At 36.2% G+C, this 21,413-nt stretch overlaps 1 protein-coding gene and 1 long non-coding RNA gene across 6 annotated transcripts in view; one reads left to right on the forward strand and one right to left on the reverse strand.

Moving 5' to 3' along the window:
• The window catches only part of LOC105454315 (netrin-1-like), a 194,304-nt gene that overhangs the window by 134,024 nt on the left and 38,867 nt on the right, over positions 1-21,413 (forward strand). The window contains exons 3-4 of the mRNA XM_011696864.1: positions 15,433-15,582; positions 16,929-17,024. Coding sequence (XP_011695166.1) covers positions 15,433-15,582; positions 16,929-17,024 — 246 coding nt within the window. The remainder of the gene's footprint in view (positions 1-15,432; positions 15,583-16,928; positions 17,025-21,413) is intronic.
• The window catches only part of LOC105454314, a 147,394-nt gene that overhangs the window by 76,512 nt on the left and 49,469 nt on the right, over positions 1-21,413 (reverse strand). Inside the window, exon 5 of one of the 5 annotated variants that reach the window (XR_974978.1) lies at positions 15,712-15,782. The exons of the other annotated variants lie outside the window; for them this stretch is intronic. This is a non-coding gene — a long non-coding RNA (uncharacterized LOC105454314). Of the gene's footprint in view, positions 1-15,711; positions 15,783-21,413 lie in introns of those variants that run through there. 5 annotated transcript variants of the gene reach the window in all.

The raw sequence follows: 21,413 nt of genomic DNA on the forward strand, positions 1-21,413 counted from the left end.
TATTAAAGTGTTAAGAATGTTAAGAATTAACATTCTTAACACTTTAATATAGTACTCTATTTTTTTATTACTTAAACATACTTATTTAAATAGCGTAATAAATTATGTACATATACGTGCCTAGCTTGCTTCGTTTTGAATAATTTCAAATAATTGATTAAGGATATAATTAAGAATATAATAATTCATCTAACAAATTTACGAATTGAAAAATGTTTGAATTCTATTGTTTAAAATGTTTAAGAATTTTAAAAATGTAACGTAATAGTTTCTATAGAAGTAATGTTTATGCTTATAAAAATAATCTTTTCATTATCGCAAAAATTTATAGTCCATTCGTCTAGTAAACACGTATTATACTTTGGACTTTTTTAACATGTTAATTTAACTCGATTACAGAGATTCAAACCTTTCGCTACTACTGAACTTGTGTCAGAGCATCGCGTCGTTCTTCATTATCATTTTAATAGCACGTTAGTCATTCCCCGTCTTGGGACATAATTGAGAGCGCTTACGTATTTAAAAACTTTTCACCGGACGGAGGCTTGAGGAGGTCTTTCTTTTCGTTATTTTCGGCACGTTGAGCACATCAGCGAGACACCGGTATCTGAGACCGGATGCCCGTGTTGCGCAGCAGTTTATCGAAACGGGAAGAGAGGGTGGTGGGAACCTGCAAGACTGTGGAAGGACGTGGGCCGAAAGTGACCATCAAAATGGCCCATGAGCTACCCGCTGCGAGAAGAAACAAGTGGGCGAATTTCGACATGCAAATTCGGCCCCCGGATCCGCCTCGCATGCTCTTCGCGATCACGAACAGATACACGATCGTTGAGCTTTGATAAAAATCCGCCTATCATCCGTAAATGTCTACGCGAACGAAGGAAACGTGAATTAACTTATGTAATAGTACAAAAAGTGAGATTAACGTAGACTGTTGACTATTGCAAAACCAGCAATGAGACTGACATAACTTTGTATCTAAAAGACAAATTTTATTGTTTAAAGCCATCTCATGAGAATTAATAATTTAATAATAATTGAATTAAATTTATATGACATTTATATTAAGTATTTAGTATTTAAATGTTATATTAATTTTCATTCTTAACTTTTATTTTTTATAAAACATACGTATAAAATATTTGAAAGCATATCAGTAGATATTTGGAATTACGTTACTGTGAGGTCGAACGATGATATTTCATCACTTTTATACAAATTTGATACTGACATAAAAATGTCATGTTTTTTTTAAATATTGGAATCCATTCCATATTGGAATTCACAGAAATAGCTCTGTCAGCATGATAATTGTTATCGATTTATAAAATCTATTTTGAAAGCTATTACATCTACAATGAATAATTTTTTTTACAAAATCGAAGATTTTCTATAACATATTGTAGTATTCATTGCGTAGATTGGTAATTATTATTTATTTAATCTGTAATTTGGTTTATTGTTTTATTCGCTCAATAACAAATATAGTTTCTGATTTTAATATTTTGAGCTAAATATATTGACTATTGGCAATATAAAGTACAAGTATCCAATTGGAACGTGTAATACATCTTGATATAACAATTAGAAAAGTTACAATATTATAAAAAGTATAAATTTGATTTCTCCGTTTTGGAAATAGCTTTAATATAGCATTACGATCTGCGAAATTATGTTGAATAATTTCATCATGCTAGCACTTTGGCTTGGCGAGCGACCGGAAACATGTAATAAATCATAACGGTTAAATGGACGTCACCGGAATAATTGCGTGGAAGCGGAATTCGACTTATCCGCGAGGAAAAATCGAAGAGTCGTTGGCACCAAGTCGAGGGCTCTTGGATCTTCACCGTTTGCATTTACCTTAATTTCCACACCGCTCTCAATTTACGTCGCCGTAATTCCACAGTATACAGAAATGTTTACTCGCGGGTAACTTACGTGACACAGAAATACCACGACTTCGGTGAGATAATAAAATAATTTTTCTGTGTTTGTGGACATTCCGCGTATAATTTGACTTAAATGAAACAAGAAGTTTTCTCCTACCCCTCCCCCTCCCCCCCAAAAAAGACAAATTATGACAGTACTGTCTCAGTAAGAATGTAAATGCTAGATAAAAATTAATTATGCAAGTGCTAGCTAAGAATTAATTACGTTAAGATACAATAATGTAAGGTACAAGATACAATAATGTAAGGTACAATAATGTAATTTTTGTCAAATTTTATATTTTAATCAAATCATTATATTGTTTTTGAAATTAAATAACGGTTTCATTGCTGATGCACTGCGATTAAATTTTTAATAAAGTTTAATTTCGCGTGTTTGTTCCTTCTTTCCTTCTTATTTCTCAAGTGCATTAGTATATGTGCTGTGTCGCCATAGTCTCATCTGTGATCTCATCTTGGATAGAATGTAAATTCGGCACATGCGCCTGTATTTTGTAATTATGATCCCCAGGCAGCGCGCCGACCGTGTAATCTGATACCCATTTTCGTTCCATTATAAAATTCTAATTAGTCGCGCGGGATTTATGCCACCTGTAAGAGGACGTCCGTTGTCCATAAAGATCCTTATCTGGCCACCCATCTCCGAATCTGCTTTAACTGGCTTCGAAATACTGACCATTCGAAGTCGAAAGCTGCGCGACGACGTGCCGCGGTAGAGCTTTTTAAAACGAGGAAGGGGGGGTTTCACATTTATATAATCGGATTATGTCTATCGAATTAAATTCAATGGTTATTTATATCAAGATTACTCCCTCAATAACTCTTTGTTTCTCAAGTCGGATGTCGAAATTTTTCTTACATCGCAAGTTATCTGTTTAAATCTCCAAGTTTATGTTCGTATGCTCAATCCATTCATACATTAGTAATAGATAACAACGTGTAAAATAAGCCGATTAGTGAATAGATAGATTTAATATAGCGGCAATTCATAATCAATTCGAAAGGTTCTAATAAATTGTCACAAGTTAAAATTACATTACATTAAAATTATACCATATTAACAAAGCTTCAATTTATTGGATTTATTTAAAAACTGATATTTTATTAATTGAATAGTCCTTAAAAATGTATAGGATATATAAATCATATTTAATTAATATCACATAATTATTAAAAAAATTTTTATCCGATAATAGACCAAATAATTAATACGGATACGAAAATAACAAAAATATTTGCCTGAAAAAAACGAAAAAAAAAACGATCGCAATTGCATTGTAACCTTTTTTTAACACTCGTGGTTAGAACGAGCAGAAAGGGTGAATAAGAAGAAGCCTCTCAGGGTCAGTTTGACTCTCCTCGATAATCGGCTTAAGGCGCCTTAACAATTTCATGTAGGTATAGGAATATAAATATGTGTATGCTCGTGCGACTGACCCGGTAAGTCGAATTTATGACGCATCAGAGAGAGCTTCGCTTTCTTCTCTTATTCGGTCTCTCTTTCTCCCACTTTCCTTTACAATGATTCTTTGGACCGTGATAATCTGGATGGACACAACCGCTCCCTATTCCCGAAATCCAGTCAGTTTCCTTCTCCCACACATTCGCGCATTTAGACACGATTACCTATGCGAGTCTGCGCGATCTTCTCAAGTGTGCATCGTGATCAGAAAACTTGATATTTCTTAGCGTGAGAAACAGTTTACGAGAAACGCGAATCGTAAATCACATAGACACTTTATGCGAATTTTATGTACAATACAATGATCTTCAGCCAGAAATCAAGAAAATCAAAGAATTAGATAAATAAATGTAAGAAACTGGTTCTTTTTTCCATTCCATGATAAAAAAAAGACTTGTCCTAAATGATAATCAATTAGTATAGTAGATTATATCTGTTATACAGAGAAAAACATATAACAAATACAGCACAAATGCGATACTTTTTGTATTTTTCTGAAAAATTGTTTGATAAAAGTTTTATTTTTTTCTATAATGTTAGATTAAACTTTTTCTATAGGCTATAAGTAAATTAATACTTAAAATTCAATTAACTAACGTAATAAAATTGGTATCAATTTTTGTTTTTAATGGAAAGTTAAAAATTGAGCTAAACTAGCGTGTAAAGCATTCTGTGCAACGCAAATTTTTCAAAGACCCCGTTTCGTGTGCAACGACGTAGCACATACCCTGCCAATGGAAAATAAACGAATTGTTAGCTGGTCATTGTTTCGACATGCGTTCTCCCGTAAATACTTTTTAGAGGGGAATACCTGGGCGTATTTCGCACAAAGTCGGGACACCATCCAGAACGCTGCGTTTACCTTTCAATTGTATTTCGCGCTGCACGAATCTTAAAAGGATACAATCGCCAGTCTACGGTTACTGCACGTTTGCAATGGATTAATTAAGTGACGATATAGAGATGGACTTTGCCGTGAAACAGTATATAGCAGATTGGCAGATGCAATTACACGGATGAAAAACGTAAGATAAAGAATACAAGAAAAAGCGGACGATTAAAACGCCTGTACAATTTGAAAAGACAAGATGGATGTTAATAAATGCGCAGTTGTATGTACATTTAAAGAGATAATAATCATATTTATTAATCAACTGCAATTTAAGCATTTTTCTCGCTATAAATCGATGTGATGAAAATTTCTATATATGCATATATTTTCTCATTTTGATAGGTTCTGAACTTCAAAATACTACATAAAAATATATATTAATTATTAACATAATTATTTACTGGCTTATTAATTATTATTTAATAACGTTTTAACTAAAAATTGATTTATAACATTTGTGAAGTATCTTTTGTTTTCCTTCAAAGCGTATAATACCGGTACCAATAGAAAATAATATAGATAAAAGAATTTCAGAAAAATGAAAAACATATAGATAAGTCATGGGCGTATCCAAGGGGAAGAGTGGGGGGGTTCAACCCAAAAATATCGAATAAAGCAATTTATTAATGCAAAAAATTGCTATTTATGCGCTAAGTTAAATATTGATAAACCTCCCCCCCCCCTCGAAAAAAAATTCTGGACATGCCCATTATGTATGTGTGCCTATTTTTAACCAAGGCTATAATTTCAGAAGCACGATTTCTGCTTGAATTGCTTTGTAGTAAAAAATCCACGTTTGATATGTTTTAATATATTTAATATAAAATGAGCTTTAAACGGCCGAAGAAGGTTTCGAAATGATTTCATACAGTACACATAATGAGGAGTTTCTCTTCTAGCTTTTTATTAAGATACGCGCTCGACTCCGAATGCAATCGTAATTAACCGCTTTTCAACGTCTCCTCGCATGAAAAATACGAGCGTGCATAAGCAAGTGGGTGAGAGGAACATGTCACGTCTCTTTCGACGTGCCTTTCTCTCCCTTCGTGGTCCTTACGAATGTCGGATCTGTCGACTATAACGAGAAGCGAAAAATTGTCAAAGGTTGTTTCTGAATTTCATTATGCAAAACAATTATTACGAATGAAACGGACGTTGAATTTGATTAACAAAGTAATCGGGATATCGCGAGAACACGGTTTCTTCAGTTTGCATGAATTCCTACAATTCGTTTTTAATACCACTTTTTCTTTTATCTCTCAGATACATTTAAAATATGTATTTCAGAAAAAAAGAAAGAGATAAATTATATCTCATATATCATAAAGCACATATTTTACGGCACATCAATGCGTTCTAAAACAAAGTCTTTTTTCCAAACTTTTAATTCGACACTTAGAGCATTTTCTACAAACACTTTACAATTGAAGGGCTCGCTGCAACAGCAGGCTAATTCACATTTTGTAAAAACGAGAAAGTAAACTCTAAAGTTAAAATAATGGGATATCAATGATATCATCTCCATTTCTATCAATGTCATATATTATTCTACTAATAGCATTCGGCTACGTTGTTAGGTTAGCCTATTGTTGCAGCAAGCCCTTCAATTTTAGCTTGTCGAAGGAATAAATACTATTAAATAACAAAAAGGCGTAAAACGACTTCGGTATCGCTTGCCGATACAGTCAATCCCGAAGAACGAAGAGCTGTCGAAAGCAGGTTTGGAATTTCATTATGTAAAACGAGCTTTGGCAGAACGGCGCGATCGTTTATACCGATTGGATTTTAATCCGGAGACAGGAATATCGATTATTTCTTTCACAGCTTCGACGTCGCAAAAAAATCTACTTTGTGCGCATGTATAAAATAAGGAATTTCATAAATATCTATTCGCGCGGCATATTTGTCGACGTTGTCAACGACTCAATGCATATTTAATGCAAAAAATACTTAATCCCTTGCAACAGACAAAGAGAAAAAGAGAGAGAGAGAGAGAGAGAGAGAGAGAGAGAGAGGAGAAAAGAAAGGTAAATGGAAATGCCAAGGATAAACTTTCTAACGTCATTGACCATGGCTGATTACTCAGTCTGAACGTCGCGAGTCAGAGACACTTTCAGTCAGCCGGATTCCAAAGCGCGAGACTATCCAGGAATACACACCAACGTACGATCGTTCCCGCACCAAGGTCGATCGATCGACGCGATGATAACAGTATCACGGGGAGAAACGAAGGACCGTTCAAGGTTCCCAAGGTGCCGTCTCCGTGAAAGCGGCGTGTCTGTCGCGCGAGATAAGGCGAACCTTCTCCAAAAGAGGAACGCGACGACCATTCGTGCTGCCATCGAAGGATTTAATCTGAAGGAGATTATCGCTAAGCGGCGAACGATCGCGTCGCTTTTACGATTTAAGCTCGTAATATAAAGCCGAGCTTCTCGCAACTTATCGACTAAATCTCCCGGATGGAAATCTCGTAGGAAGCTGCATAAACCGACGTTAGTAAACGCACCATCTGAGAACGTCGGCGGATAGGATGATGAGAAGGATAATCTTAAAGAGAAAGCTTTACTAGATTTTACTTTAATTCGGGAGAAATATATCAAAATCGAATTTGTCTTTTTTATTAATTATAACAATTTGTAAGAAACAATTCATATGTTGCGAAAAACATTTCTTATAAATGTATACATTTAAGTACAATATGATAATGTCATAGGCAAATTCCGTATTGAAATAATAATTCTTTAAGTTTCTCTTTAAAAAAAAATGATAGTTAATAAAAAGTAGATAGCTTATTATATTTTTTCACAATTTTTATCTGATATATTTAGTCTTTAAAATATTTCAAAAGACACGAAGTGTCTCACGCCAAATATATTTTTCATATATTCCTTATCTTTTCCCTTCCATCTCTCCTAGCTACATTGAATTTTTAATTACCAAGGATTTTTCAAACCTTAATTTAAAATCCTTTCTCGTTGCCATTAAACGGCAAGTTATTAGCGTTATCGCATTACTAATGAAAATAAAGAAGAGGAAGCTTAAACGCACCGTTTTGGATTCAACAGTGGGATAACACTGGAAGAGACGAAGGTTCCGCAGGGCTAAATCCACAGCCTCGATAGTAGAGGCACGACGGGACCATTTGCACTTCCGCGAAACGGATTAATCTTGAAGGCGCTGTCGAAGGGACCGGTTCACGCTTTCACGACATCAATAGCGTGAATGGGGGAGAACCCTGAACCGAGCCGGAAGCGCAAGATGTTACGGCAGATGATGCGAAAGAGTGGTATTATGGCAATTGACGACTTCGTGAAGTGTTGTACAATTTAACGTCACATTTCTACTTTATTTTGCATGAGATCGCACTTTCCATTCTGTTCTACGGGAAGTAAAATTTCTGACAGATGTTTCATATGAAACTTGATATCTTTGTTAATATTAATTTAGCGCGCGGTCCTTGTATTTTTAAATTCATATCGAATCTTAAATTTTTGTTATCTTTCTCTAGGCAAATATTAAATATATCAGAAAGTCTTTTCGTATTTTTATGTAAAAAGGGCAAATACGAAAAGATTTTTTGACCAACCTATAATAAATTTGTAATATTATATAAATACGATTTTTTGAAATTTTTTAAACATTTTTTTAAATTCTTAAAACAAAAATAATTAATAAAATTAAAAGATATTTTTAAATAAATTTCTAAAAATGTTCGTTTTCAAGAAGTCTTTAATTTGTAAGTATAACTGATTTTATTTAGAAGATATTTTATACTTTCAGAATCTTGATCATCTTTTACAGTTAGTTTTTATGCATTCGATTTCTCACTTCAAGTGTAGAATGGATAAAATTAATCTTCGTATATTTTCGTATTCTTTACCTTAAAACAAATCATGTGAATGAACGTGATAAGTCTATTATCTGCTAACGGTACAGTTAATTTCTTGGTACCAGGCCTCAACCATTTATCGCGAAGATAGATCAGACGGAACTTCATACGTTGGGTTATTGGTATGTCAACGAAAATTTTATTGGTTAAAATAACATCACTATTATAAATTGCGAACACAACCAAGATAACCTTTCCAACATAGTATTTCCACGAATGTCGGTATGCTAATCGCGAGAAGAGGGAACGAAGAGCCGAGGAGCGGAATGACTTGAAGAGCCGGCGAGCTCTCGCTTGCTCGTCTCTCTGAAGCCTCATTTTAGCGAATACTCGTGATCCGACCAGCCTCGTCTCGCTGGAGGGCGGCGGCGGGAAAATTGCATTACGAAAAAGCAGAGAGACGAAAGAAAATATGATTACGCGTAGTTTTCAACGCGAAACGCGCGGAAAGCTGTAGCTATCTTACGTAAAGTTACGCCTTTCAAAAAAAAAAATTATAAATGGTTATATGTTGGTTAATATCAAACGAGTCTAAAAAGTTTGGGAGGTTAAATGGATGAGTGTTAAATTACGAATGTAGTAGTAGAATACAAATTTCAAGATAAATATTCTACCGAGTGCTCTACTTTCTAGGTGAGCCTTCTTTGAAAAAGCATTGCTATAGTTGAATAGAAATATCTACAGGAAATAATAGTATGCAAACGGCAAAGTTAACTCAACGTTGTAACAGTCCAACATTCGCAAGAATTCAAATGTTCAGAATGCAAGCGAATGATCTTAGATTCAAACATAAGAAGGTACCTACTTACAGATGGCAGAAAGTAAGCGCATGTGGAAAAGGCAGAACGGTTGACCGCGTGCCGGACATTACTGTATATGCCTCGGCTCGTTACAACAAGTGGAGCCATTAGAGATCGCGCAGCGCGATTTCTCTGAAGCGGAATAGCCATACAACCGACGCGACGGCGGGCGGAAGACGATAGTTCAAGTTAATAGTTCCCAAAATCGATCCCGCATAGCCGTACACGGCGCGTCGCGCACTCGACGGGTAAAATGTAAAATGACCGTGATTTACGAGCCCCGCGCGCGACTTTCTTTTACCTCCATATCATGGGTGTCTCGGAGTCATGTTTATATTAGCTGGCGATAAGTGACACGCCGGTATGCCCGCTCATTTTGCAGGCGTAAACGTGAGTTACGGTGCTTCGCCGTGCTTCCTGAGCGCGCACCGATCATTCGCGCACTGACCTTTCGAGAACGTATCTGAATACCGGGCCCCTCTAGATATTATCGTAGCCATACATCGGGAACGATCGCCTGATTATGAGTCCTAAGCAAACTTGTTGCACGACAGAGGAAAAGAGAGAGAGAAAGAGGGAATTCACGCACGAATGATTAAAGATGACTATTCGGTGAACTGTTTTAATTTTTTCGATATTGCCATACCGTACATACGTTGTTTGATTTTTAGAAAAAAATATCGAGAAATATATTTCGAATCCTGCAATAGCGAAGTGCAATTTAGAATAAATGACTTTTATTCAATGCCGCAGTGAAAAGCAATCAAGGAAATCTACATAATCTTTTAAGAAAGTAAAAATAATTATTACATGACGATTTTTTTACACTTGATAACAATAAGAATCGTTACTCATGACAAATGTGTCGACAAAGAGCACAATAGGAATCTAATAGCGGTGCAAAATAATCAGCACCAACGAACACGAGCACAGTTTAAGTTGACAAGCAATTCCGAATAGACTGCTCTTAATCCTGGATTAGATTTCGCGTGACAACGCAACCGGCTGAGCTTCTGTACCGCTGGTAAGGTAATCCGACAATTCTCCTTTCCGATTCTGGCGATCGGGTTAACGTGGAATATTCACTAGAATAGCGACGTGCCTCTAGAATAGCTGTCTAAAGATAGGGGGAGATCTACACGGACATCTCACAGTTGTTTTCTTCTCTCTCCCTTCGCTTAATGGATTTAACCGCGGCTGTGTGCACGCAGAGTGTCTTTTCCAGCATAGATCTCACCAATAAGCGAAAGATAGGAGACAAACGAATTGGCTTCTTAGCGTTATAATCTGAAGAAACATACCATGAGATGGCGGATGAGATACGAGACACTTGCGTGCCAGTGAAGGGTCGCCAAGGGAAGTCATAGTCATTACCATTGATGCGAATTCTACATGCAGAATGTCTAGCGACAAGCGTGTTTTCATGTAATTCTTTTTCCTGCAATTCTAACATTTTTACGTAATTTATTCCATTTCAAGCTATAAAAATAGCTGACTAAATGGGTTATTCTTATAAATTATAAAAATATGTTTCTAAGAAAACATATTAATACTTTATATATATGTATACGAGAAGAATTAAAGTTTTTATATTTTTTTATTTTGCTCTTCCTGTCGTCGTTCTTATACTCTAAAATCACTATCAAATCCATGTATAGCATTAATCACTTTTCAGATCGCAAAAAGTCTCTCGGACACAGTCTCTTGCGTAATTTGTTGCGTAACAAGATAATATACTACTAAAAAAGTTAGTTGACGACCATATATAAGTGTATTATATTTAATCATCCATCTTTCGAACAACCTTCGTCTGATCATGTTTATTCTTAGAACTACGAAGAGATTGCTCAAGGTTTTTCTTTAATATTAAAATCGCAAATCACTGAACGTATTCGCTTTGTATCATTATAATCTACTAAAATACAATTATATATTAATTATTTTTACATATATATGTATATGGTTAATTATTTAGAAATATATATTATAAGAGTATTTAAATATTGCAAAAAAAGTACATAACTAAATAATAATAATATTTTAAAGTAACTGCAGATCTAATTAAAATTTGCAATTCGAAATTCCACTCTCAACTATGAATTCTTATACCGTAAATTATTTTACATTTATTTTGAGCTTAAGTTAAAATGTAAAATGGGAAAGTAATTTTCAAGTCCACTGTCTATAGTAACAGTTATGTGAGTTCATAATTCGTACGTGTATAAATTATTACAGATGTAAAAACAGAAGCAGGACTAATTTTTTTGATAAGCTACTCTTCCAGCACGCAATACCGTTGCAATAACGGTGACGATCGATTTTAATGATATCCGAGAATCCTAGCTCGAAAGATTTCCACGCGGTATCGTAACGCAAGATTGCCGCTTTTATCTCCGACGTCCGGCGTCTCGCGGCGAGAGTTGCATAACGAATTTATAGGTAACGAAAGGGTCGGTAACGAGGGAACAAACGACTCCTTGTCTCCGGAGACAAGTCGCGCGGATACGAAACAACCGTTACGGCGATTTAGGTGTCGAAAGTCGAACGGCGTTTCCAACGTCGACCGGAGACGGCGGCAATTCATATCCCCAGCGGCGGCGGCAGCGGCGGCCCCGTCGCAACAAGAAACGTAGTAATCCTTGAACCACGCCGCCGTGATGCCTCTAATCACTGTTTATGGCATTTCTAATGACAACGCCGCGTGACCAATAAACCGTGTCATGACCTCTCGTGACACACGTCCACGGAATTGCAATCCGCACCGCCGATTGAACTGGCTCGCGCACGTTCGCGGTTGATTAAGCCATTCGTCGCGCAATCTAAGTTATAATAAATGGTGCTAAATGATTAAATCTGGTAGATAACGAAAAGATTAGTCACTTAAGTGCTAAGAAGTTTCTTCACAATTTTTAAAATATATTACGATGATTCTTTGAATTATATGCAAATAAATTTTTTTTGTATCTCTTGTAAACGAGTTGAAAAATATTGTTATTCATAGATCAATTTAAATAATTGATAGTAATTTTCCTATTAACATAACTGTTAAAAAATTGTAATCTCATTCGGTATCGTAAAAAATCAAATATACAGAATTCATAGATATAATTGCGCCAGTTGAGTTCACTTCAGTATAGTGAATAGTTAAATAAGATACACGAGTGTCGGGCGCGGCATTGGTCTGTACGAAATATTGGCGAGTCCAATTCATGTCAAACGCTAATCACGAAGATATGTACCCGTAGCAATAAAATTTTTATTGGGCGATTGTATTTTGATTGCGCGCCATGAATCTAAGCAAATCGGGCTCGCTCGGGAACGATCGAACAGCGATTCACGTCAATGTGCGAGCCGTCGGCGATTAAGAATTATGTGAACCGTGTCCCCCGTTAATTTTCGTGGACCGTCCCGCGAAGCAGATGGTAATTTATGCCGGGAATGGAAATTTAAACGGGACGTTGTCTCGTATACACCACACGCGATACAATTAGCTCTCTCGGCGAGAGAGTTGCGAAAGAGGATAAGGATCAACTTTGTCCCATGGCTACTCATCAACTCTGGAAAATAATGAGTCCCGTTTAATTAATATGCTCCGACTTTAATCGGCGAATCTCGGCATAGGTAATTAGGCACTAATTGTATCATGAATCATGATTCTGTCATCAAGCAAACAGATTTTGACATTTTGAAAGCGATCAATATATCTCAAACTCTCGTTAAAATGACACATTAAAAAAAATAACAAACTTTTCAAAATTAAATTAAAAATTAAATTATTTCAATAAATTTTACGTTTTCCTCCGAAAATTGAAAATATATTTTTTCACTGAGCACTGTTAAATCTATGTGCTGAACGCTAATGTGCATAAAAAACTCAATTTGAGTCGCCACTGCTCCTACTTAATATATCATCATTTTTAACTAAAACACTGGAGTTTAAAACAGTTTAAAACAATGAAGTTGAACAAATATTTGAGTTAAATTTAAACTGTTTTAAACTGTTGCAAGCTCCAGTGTTTATTTAAGCATTTTAGTTAAAAATGATGGTATATTAAGTAGAAGAAGTGACTCAAATTGGGTTAAATTTGACACTTATGGATTTAACAGTGAAGTATTTACTTTTTACTCACATATCTCGCATGTTAACTAATGAGATTCATTTTGAATACATTGCTGCTAATTTCAGTTCTTCGAGTGTGCGACATAAGTTTTTCATTTGTCCTGTATTATCAACACGATGCAATTTACGAGAAAGATACATGACTACAATTGATTACACACGGTTGTCGTAAATCAGGCGGGTTATTATTTTACGATGAGCGCAATTTTGTTGGGATTATTGGTAGTAAATCGCGCTGGCGACGTACGACTCTCGAGAGACGGAATGTTAATGCTCGTATAATTATGATAACTTGTACCATGATTCTATGTTCCCTTATCTTCACAAGTTATTTTCCATTTTATGATTTACACGAGGAAAACACGCATAGAAGAGGTGTCATTCTTGCAAGTATTCAAATAACACCTGTTACCGTCAAAATGTAACAATAAATCAATTTTATTTATTACTTCCCTTCTGTCCTACAATATGTCTCCGGGATATTAACTGTTATGCTTAAAGTATAATAATAACTGCACTAGCAGCGTCCCCAATTTTCGATAAGTCTTTAATATAAATTAAAGAGAAATTAACAATCTTTATTTATTAAATAATTGGATACTCGAAGAAATTGTTGTTTATTCATGTATGTACCGGATATGCAAAGTATCCAGTATAACTAAACGTGTGATCGCATGAGTATTTATTAGCTTTTCTCTTCAACTCTGAAAAAAATCTTCCTCATCAACCTCAAGGGAGGCTTAAGCTTTCTCTAAAGTATACCTTTGATGGCAATCCATTCGTCGAGGCACGCTTGATTGATTTTATAAATCCTCCGGAATGACCAATGAAGGTTCTCTCCGTCCTACATGTATACGCGAAGGGTTCTTTAATATCTCGCACGCTCATACCTTACGCAAGATTAGGCCGCATAAAATTAGGATAAGACTGGAATGCATTCATCTCGATGACGCAGTCCTCTTCATTTACGATGTATGGCAAATATTGCGTACAGTGTATTCCATCTTAATTAAATTAATTTTTAGTGAAATTTTTTACAATATATTTTAAATTTAATTCTTTTCACAAATTTTAACGTATCATCTTTAGCAACTTCTCAATTTCTAATATTTCTGTGATCAACTCTCAAATTAAAATTCTATATATACAACTTAAATCGGATAAAAAAAAAATAATTACATTGTCTTTACATTTTTCAAATTCAGTTTGTAAAATATCTTTAATTTTCAGTTATTTGTAATTAGAAACTACTGATTTTTCTTGATATTTTTGTTATAGAAAATTTTTAATTTAATTAAGAAATCATAATCGAAATTGAAATCTGTTCTGATAATAATAAGAACATTGTATGTATAAAAATTTGTGTGATAAAAATGGGACATAGAATTTTACTAATTATATATTTGACGCAAGATATTTCTTAATTACGCGCGTTTCTGAATGCTTTATATATTATTTTATATAATCATAAGCTTCTCATTCAAATATAAACTGAAATATTCCTGAATACTCCTAATTTCGACAATATATTTTAGCGATTTGATCTTAAATGCTTTAAAAATTACACGTGAATTCGAAAAATCAATTCTTTAATTTCTATAATTAATTAATCCAAAAATTTCGCTTATTTTCAATTTGCCGATAATATCGGGTGCACTTCCATCGCATTAGTATACTCCTCGTGTCTCGCTCGTGGGAATGAACCGCTTTTATCCCGCGTAAGATCTTTCGTTTATCGAGTTGCAGCCAATGGCCAAGGTCCTTTTATAGGCGCCATGTAAAGTCCGCGCTTTATCTTAATTTCAGGTAGCGGATCGTCACGCCTGTTTGGCTATCTCCATCATTTTCCGGGTCGCCTATCTGCGTTGTTTCTTAATAGAATGAGCATATCTCGAAGGTGCGGTACAGCATAACGAGATACGCTGCAGTCGACAGTAAATTCGAACAGTATGCACTAATGCGAGCGGGTTGACGCGAATGGTTCTGACACGATCAACTTGATTAAAGCTCTCTTTTATCCAACCTTCACTTTTTTGCTTTGAGTGAAATTTTCTCCAATAATTAGTCATACATTTATATCATATATCCTAAATTACAATGAATTTTTTCCGATTTCCGGTCAGAAGCTAAAAAAGAATAATGTGCAGACATTCAATAATAAATAAATAAATTCTATAAATGAATTTCTATGTAACGGATACGAAAATAATACCTATATATAACGAAATAAAAACACAATTTCATTAAACAGTTTATTTTCTTTCGAAAATCCATTTTGATTCCGTTAACTAACTATAGCCCGTTTATTGCGTTACAGCGTGTGACTGCCATCCGATCGGAGCTTCTGGAAAGACCTGTAACCAGAGCAGCGGCCAGTGTCCCTGCAAAGACGGCGTAACCGGTATTACTTGCAACAGATGCGCCAGGGGCTACCAACAGAGCAGATCGCATATTGCGCCTTGCATCAGTAAGTACACGCCCACGCGTGCGTTCACCGTGCTTGATACCCGGTTTCATTGCCGCGTTTATCTTTTATTTCGATTTCGTTTCCGCCGGGCGCTCGTCACCCCCCTCGAGCCAAGCTCGTTTTGTGCGAGCTACGCCAAGCATGTCGGTTCAACGAGGAAGATAGGTATTCCGGACACAGAAAATAAGAGAAATTCTTTCCTGTAAGATGATATTATAATACATTTAGATAAATTTTGAGAAACTAGTCGCTCAAAAAAAAAGAAAGAACATTGTAGAGAAAGCGGATTTCCTGCGGTTACATTTCTTAAGAACGTCTGAACTCTTTCGCAGTTTTTCAGAAGTAATGCTTTGAAGCGGATTCAGTGCGCTAAAAAAATTTACCCGCGAATTCGAAATATGAATTATCCGATAAAATTCAAGAATGAAAGAAAAAAAATATCAAAAATCTTTTCCTGTCAATTCGATTTATCGTTATATCCGCCGTGTATAACACGCCACGATACAAAAACGCGCAATGTTGCTTGACCAGAAAGAGAGTGCAAAAAGTCTCTCTCACCAAGCCGATTTCACGTTCGATCTCTTTAGCCTGCTACCAGGGTGGCGGCGAGAAGATCGGACGAAAAAAAAAAACAAAGAAGACACCGGAGCTGCTCGACCACACCCGTACTGCCCTCGTGAATGATCGATCGATCGATCGGGGGGAACACGCGACGATCTCGACGCCGGATCTCCTCGCGCTTGTCCAATTAGGCGAAATTTGCGAAAACGTGTGTGCGACCATCGGGCTCGCGGGGCCCACCCTCCGCTTCCACCGTTGCAGACGGCTTTTAGTTTCAAATCGAGTTTTAATCAAGAACGAGTGTTCGTGTCACGAAAAATTACATCGTTGCCCGCCTCTGAGTATCACAGAGACATAGCGCTCGCGAATTTTGTCATGCATAAAAGGCTCGCTAAGGCAGTGTAATAAATATATAGGACGAACAGAAAGAATGTCGTCGCACGGTTGTTTGTGCTTCGAGCAGTGCACTCAGATTTACTTCGTGACGCACGCGTTAATTCACAATCAGATTAAAAAATATCAAACAAATATAAAATGTGATAAGCATTTCTATTTTTGAATATGTAAAGAAAGCCACTGAAGATAACGTTCTTAAGGTTTCAAGGTTCTGTTTGTTAATGATTTCCATATTTCCGAGAAGGCCCAGAAAATGGATATTTTTCAATCTCTGTGTGAGAGAGAAATAATTATCGATCCGAGCGCGAAGTTCTTAGCGTGAACACCTGCGGGATTAACTCAGCCTTCCATCCAGGCTCGTTCCTCTCATTTATCTCGTATTCTCGCAGAGATACCCAGGGTCGTGCAGACGCAGGGCACGGCTGGCGAGGAGAGCGGCGAGCACGAGGATGACGACGACGAGCGCGGATACGACGGACGAGCTGGTAAGTAAGTGCAAAGTAAACTCGAAGGTGCGTATACACTGTGCAAATGAACAACGAACTGCGAACGCGAATCTACAGACGTTCGTGTTCATTTGTTCAGGCGTTCTCGCTCGAATTGACACCGTGCTTTCGAATTACATTTGTTGCCTACATCTACGGGTTCTATAAAAATGGGATACTATATATCGGTGGGGGATGATTCATTTATAAACATTAATTTATTCATAATTACTAATTAATTATATCGCACAAAGTAAGAGATATTATTCTTTCAAAGAAATACTTTTTGCAGAATAATTTTTCTTATAATTTTTCATGAATTTCGAATAACAGAATTTTCTCTGAAGGATATAATGTTAAATATATTGTGTTAATTCATTGAAACTTTTAACGTCTGTTATCCCAAGCTTTAACTGTAACAACTCGTTTTTTGGCTCGTTGTACATTTATTCAGTGTATATATACGCACTTTCACACGCGATTATATTTTGCTTGCTTTGCGTTTAACTGTGCTTATACGGCCGAACTACTTGACATTCTGAGCGTTACGCTACAACGCCGCGTCGAACTCTCTGCTGGTGACACACTGGGCGACGTAAAAATGACTGGCGAACGATGGAACGTAAGAAGATAAGATAGATGGGTGGGAATGGAAGAAGGGAGAGAAGGAGGAATAACATCTCGAGCCTCGAGAGGCAAGCGATGTTAGCGTAGGTCGGTATTCTAATGCCATGTATTCAGCACTAAATGTCCCTGTCTGATTCTAAGTTACATTTGTCTTGTACGATGATTTAATATGAACGCGAGTTGAGAGTCAAGCAGCTGCACTTAGCGTTTGTAAAAATAAGACAGATATGAATACAATGATCTCCCCAAGTGATTTGTGATAGTATCACAAGTCTATTGCGATATTGAAATGATATTGGAAAAAAAATGCTATTTCGATAAATTAGATAAAGAAAGTACGTACTGCGATATCACGACATTTTAAAATCAATTCGCGTAAATTTTTCAAGATAAATACGAAAGATAAATTTATACTTTGCGCAATTTGGAATTATTATAAATAATTAATAAACTGTGAGTTTATTAATTATTTTTTACTTTGAAATCTGCACTGCTAATGGTACTGCTAGTGGTACTCTTCAAATATAATCCACGCTTTTCATTGCATTACTTTACGTACTTTATATTTACATTATTTTCTTTTTCATTTTAGGAATTAAATATTACTCTTCGAAAACGTGAACAAACTGAAAAGCAAATATAATGTCATATAAAATTCTATGAAAATTTATGCTGTACTATCAAAAATATCTGTAAAAATATAAGTAAAACAATTTTATTGATAAGAAAATAAATCTCTTTCTACCATATTTTTAGATTATCTTTTGAAGAAGCGCATTAATATCGGAATATATATGTTAAGAAGAAGAGAGAGTTTTTAACATTATACAGTAATACGTTCCAAAGAAATCATCACTCAAAATATTTGGAATTTGTCTCTGAAATTTGAATTTGTAATAAGAAACTGCTCAACTTTTGACACGTATTACTTACGCGAGCGAGGAGACTCTGGTACGAAGCTGAGTCTGCGCGCGATCACGTTATTATTTCCGCAAATTTAACGAGGGATCAGGGTGGAAGGAAGTCGATCTGGATACGAGCTTCGTCGCCACGTGGTAGAACGGAATGCGGGGCGCTATATTAATTTAAGCAGACAGAGCAGAGAGAGAGAGAGCGCGAGCGAGAAGGAGAAAGAGGGTTGGAACGTCTAGCCGCTCGGTCGCAGCCTCTCAGCCACCCCTAATGGCTTAATTAAAACTACCCTCGCTTGCGGCTCGCCCGTTTACTCCGGCATTTTCACTCGCGTAGACGATGCGCGATTTTCACGGCGAGCTCTTAGCCGCGCTCGGGCAAGTGAGCGAATCCTCTACTTGAGACGTCAATGCATCTCGATAAATTTTAGCTTTTAAATGCCTGCGATATTTTCTCAAATATCGTATAGAAGAAGCGAAACGACAGAATCCGACAAAATTCACTAAATTTCATATCAATATGTAAAATTGTGAAAAATGGATTAATTTAAAGTTTCAGTGTGAAATATATGTATCACCAATATATGTTACAGAAACTTTAAACATTCCATTTTCCAAATTTTATATAACAAATTATTTTCGCAATGCAAATATATTATTATTATTATGCGATGGCGCTACAGCTCATATCGAGCCAGGATCTACACCACTCTCTTCATTATGCCTGTGGTGCGCACGCTAATTGTACAGGCATATGGGATCTACAACTTAAAGCCGATTCCGAACGGCAGTTTTTGAGAGCGGTTTTCGCGGCAATTGCCGCTATGGATACTCTCGGTGGTTTTCCTCCAGAGAGGAGACGTGAGTGTATGAAAATTTGTTATGGATCTACCAAGAATCGAATTCGGGATCTTTGGCACAACAGACCAGTGCGCTGCCATGCTCGCGCTTATTATTATTATATTATTTTGTTATGTAAAACTTACATTTGCAAGCTTTTTATTTAAAAAAATAATATTACAAATTTGTATTGTGAAAATAAGTTGCTTTAAAGCATAAAAATATTATGCTGCATATCTAATTAATAGATACCTAACTTTATTTATACAGTTAAAAATATAGAACTAGATAAAGCTAAAAATTTATTATAACGATAAATTCTGTTTAAATAGTATGAGAAATCTACGTTACTCGGAATGAGATGTTTAAAAAATAAGATACGTAGACAAGGAAAAATTAAACATTAGATTAAACATTAATTGTCGCCGATGTACACTAATGTAATTACTGCGCTGGAACTTTAACGAGAAAGCTTAATCTCCTAATTTAGTGTCGTTCTCATCTGACACTGTCTTAAAGACGTTGCAGGGAGAATATCTTTCGATCTTATGTAGAAAAACGGTTTCTTTCTACGCTAAAATCTGGTTTAATCTACATGCAAATTGGTTTCTTATGTCACTGATTACAGCTCTGAGATAAAAATATAGAGATAGCATCATTCAATGTACCTGATCAAAATATTAAAAATTGTTCAGTATAACATAAATTTTCTCAAGCTAACTATTCTGTATTATTCCCAGATTATTAAAAAATTTTATTTGCAATTTTATAAATATATTTATAATTTGCGAATTGCTTTTATCTTCTTTAAATATCTCTTATAATTTTTCTTATACTTCATAATTGTATTAAATTTGTCGTCCAGAAATATTTCAGTACTGCATTCTCACTTTAGTGTCGCGATTACCCAATACTGATATCGCAGCCATTGCGACAAAAATCAGGATAAACAGGCTTTCACTCGGCAACGCTGTTACAATAATCAGATAAGATGTTGACTTTAAACTTGTAAAACTGTACTGACAATGCGTCTCACGTTGACGGCGGATTGAGCGATTTTTCGAGGTTGAAAACTGACGGCGTGAAAAGCGAGAGCTCTCTCGTAGCCTGTCGTCCCTCTCCGAGCTCTCTCGTTGCATCGAATGCACGCGTCTCTACCCACGCGCACTCCATATGCAGAGCGTAGATTACGTCTCGACGCTCCCTGCATTTCGAATGCGAGTGAAATATCGACGCGCGAAGAGGAGTATCGCCATCGAGTTTGCACCTGGGAGCCAAATACACCCCGCGGACGGTATGATACTAATTATCAGACATTGCGATCGCCGAGGAAATGATTCTTGTTTAATCAATCTTACGGTCTTCGAACTGAAGATAAAAGTGCTTGATACAATTGAGAATTTATATAAAACGACAATTCGACTCTTCAGCGCGAAGAAATGTTTTGAAATATAATTCTCATATATGTATGTATATCTCCCACTTCTAAGATCTGAATTTACAGAAGATTACAGACGTTGAATAAGATACTTTTATAATTCGCGAGAAGTTTTTTATTCTCAACGTTGTATTATTGGCAAGCTGGTAAAATCTGCAAACGACGCTATATGCGCTGACTTTTTGCTAATTCCGTAACATTCGTAACTCTTGTCAGCTAACTGATTTACATATTGGGGCGGAATTATCGCGCTCCGCGGATTTCGATTTTGTTCGCGCCCGATTTTTGGTATCGCGTCCGTGTTTCTTTACGAGACGCATAGAAGTTTCACCGCCTACGCGGCGCGCAGTAATTCCGCTTGTAGATTACGCGGCGACGTCACCTACTCCGCTCGCGCAGGAGTGAAATATCGATACGCGGTAAGGCAAGTAGTATCGTAATCGAATTTACACCTGGCGAGTGTCGCGCCGAGTGGCACCGTCGCTGTAAATTCTTGCAAGGAAACTGCCGCAGGAACGGCCTGCGTAAATTATCTACCGTAATAGGCCTCCTGGAAATGCTCTCTTCTCTCGC

This window comes from Wasmannia auropunctata, unplaced genomic scaffold (genome assembly GCF_000956235.1).
Source record: "Wasmannia auropunctata unplaced genomic scaffold, wasmannia.A_1.0 LD335986.1, whole genome shotgun sequence".
Classification (NCBI taxonomy): Eukaryota; Metazoa; Arthropoda; class Insecta; order Hymenoptera; family Formicidae; genus Wasmannia; species Wasmannia auropunctata.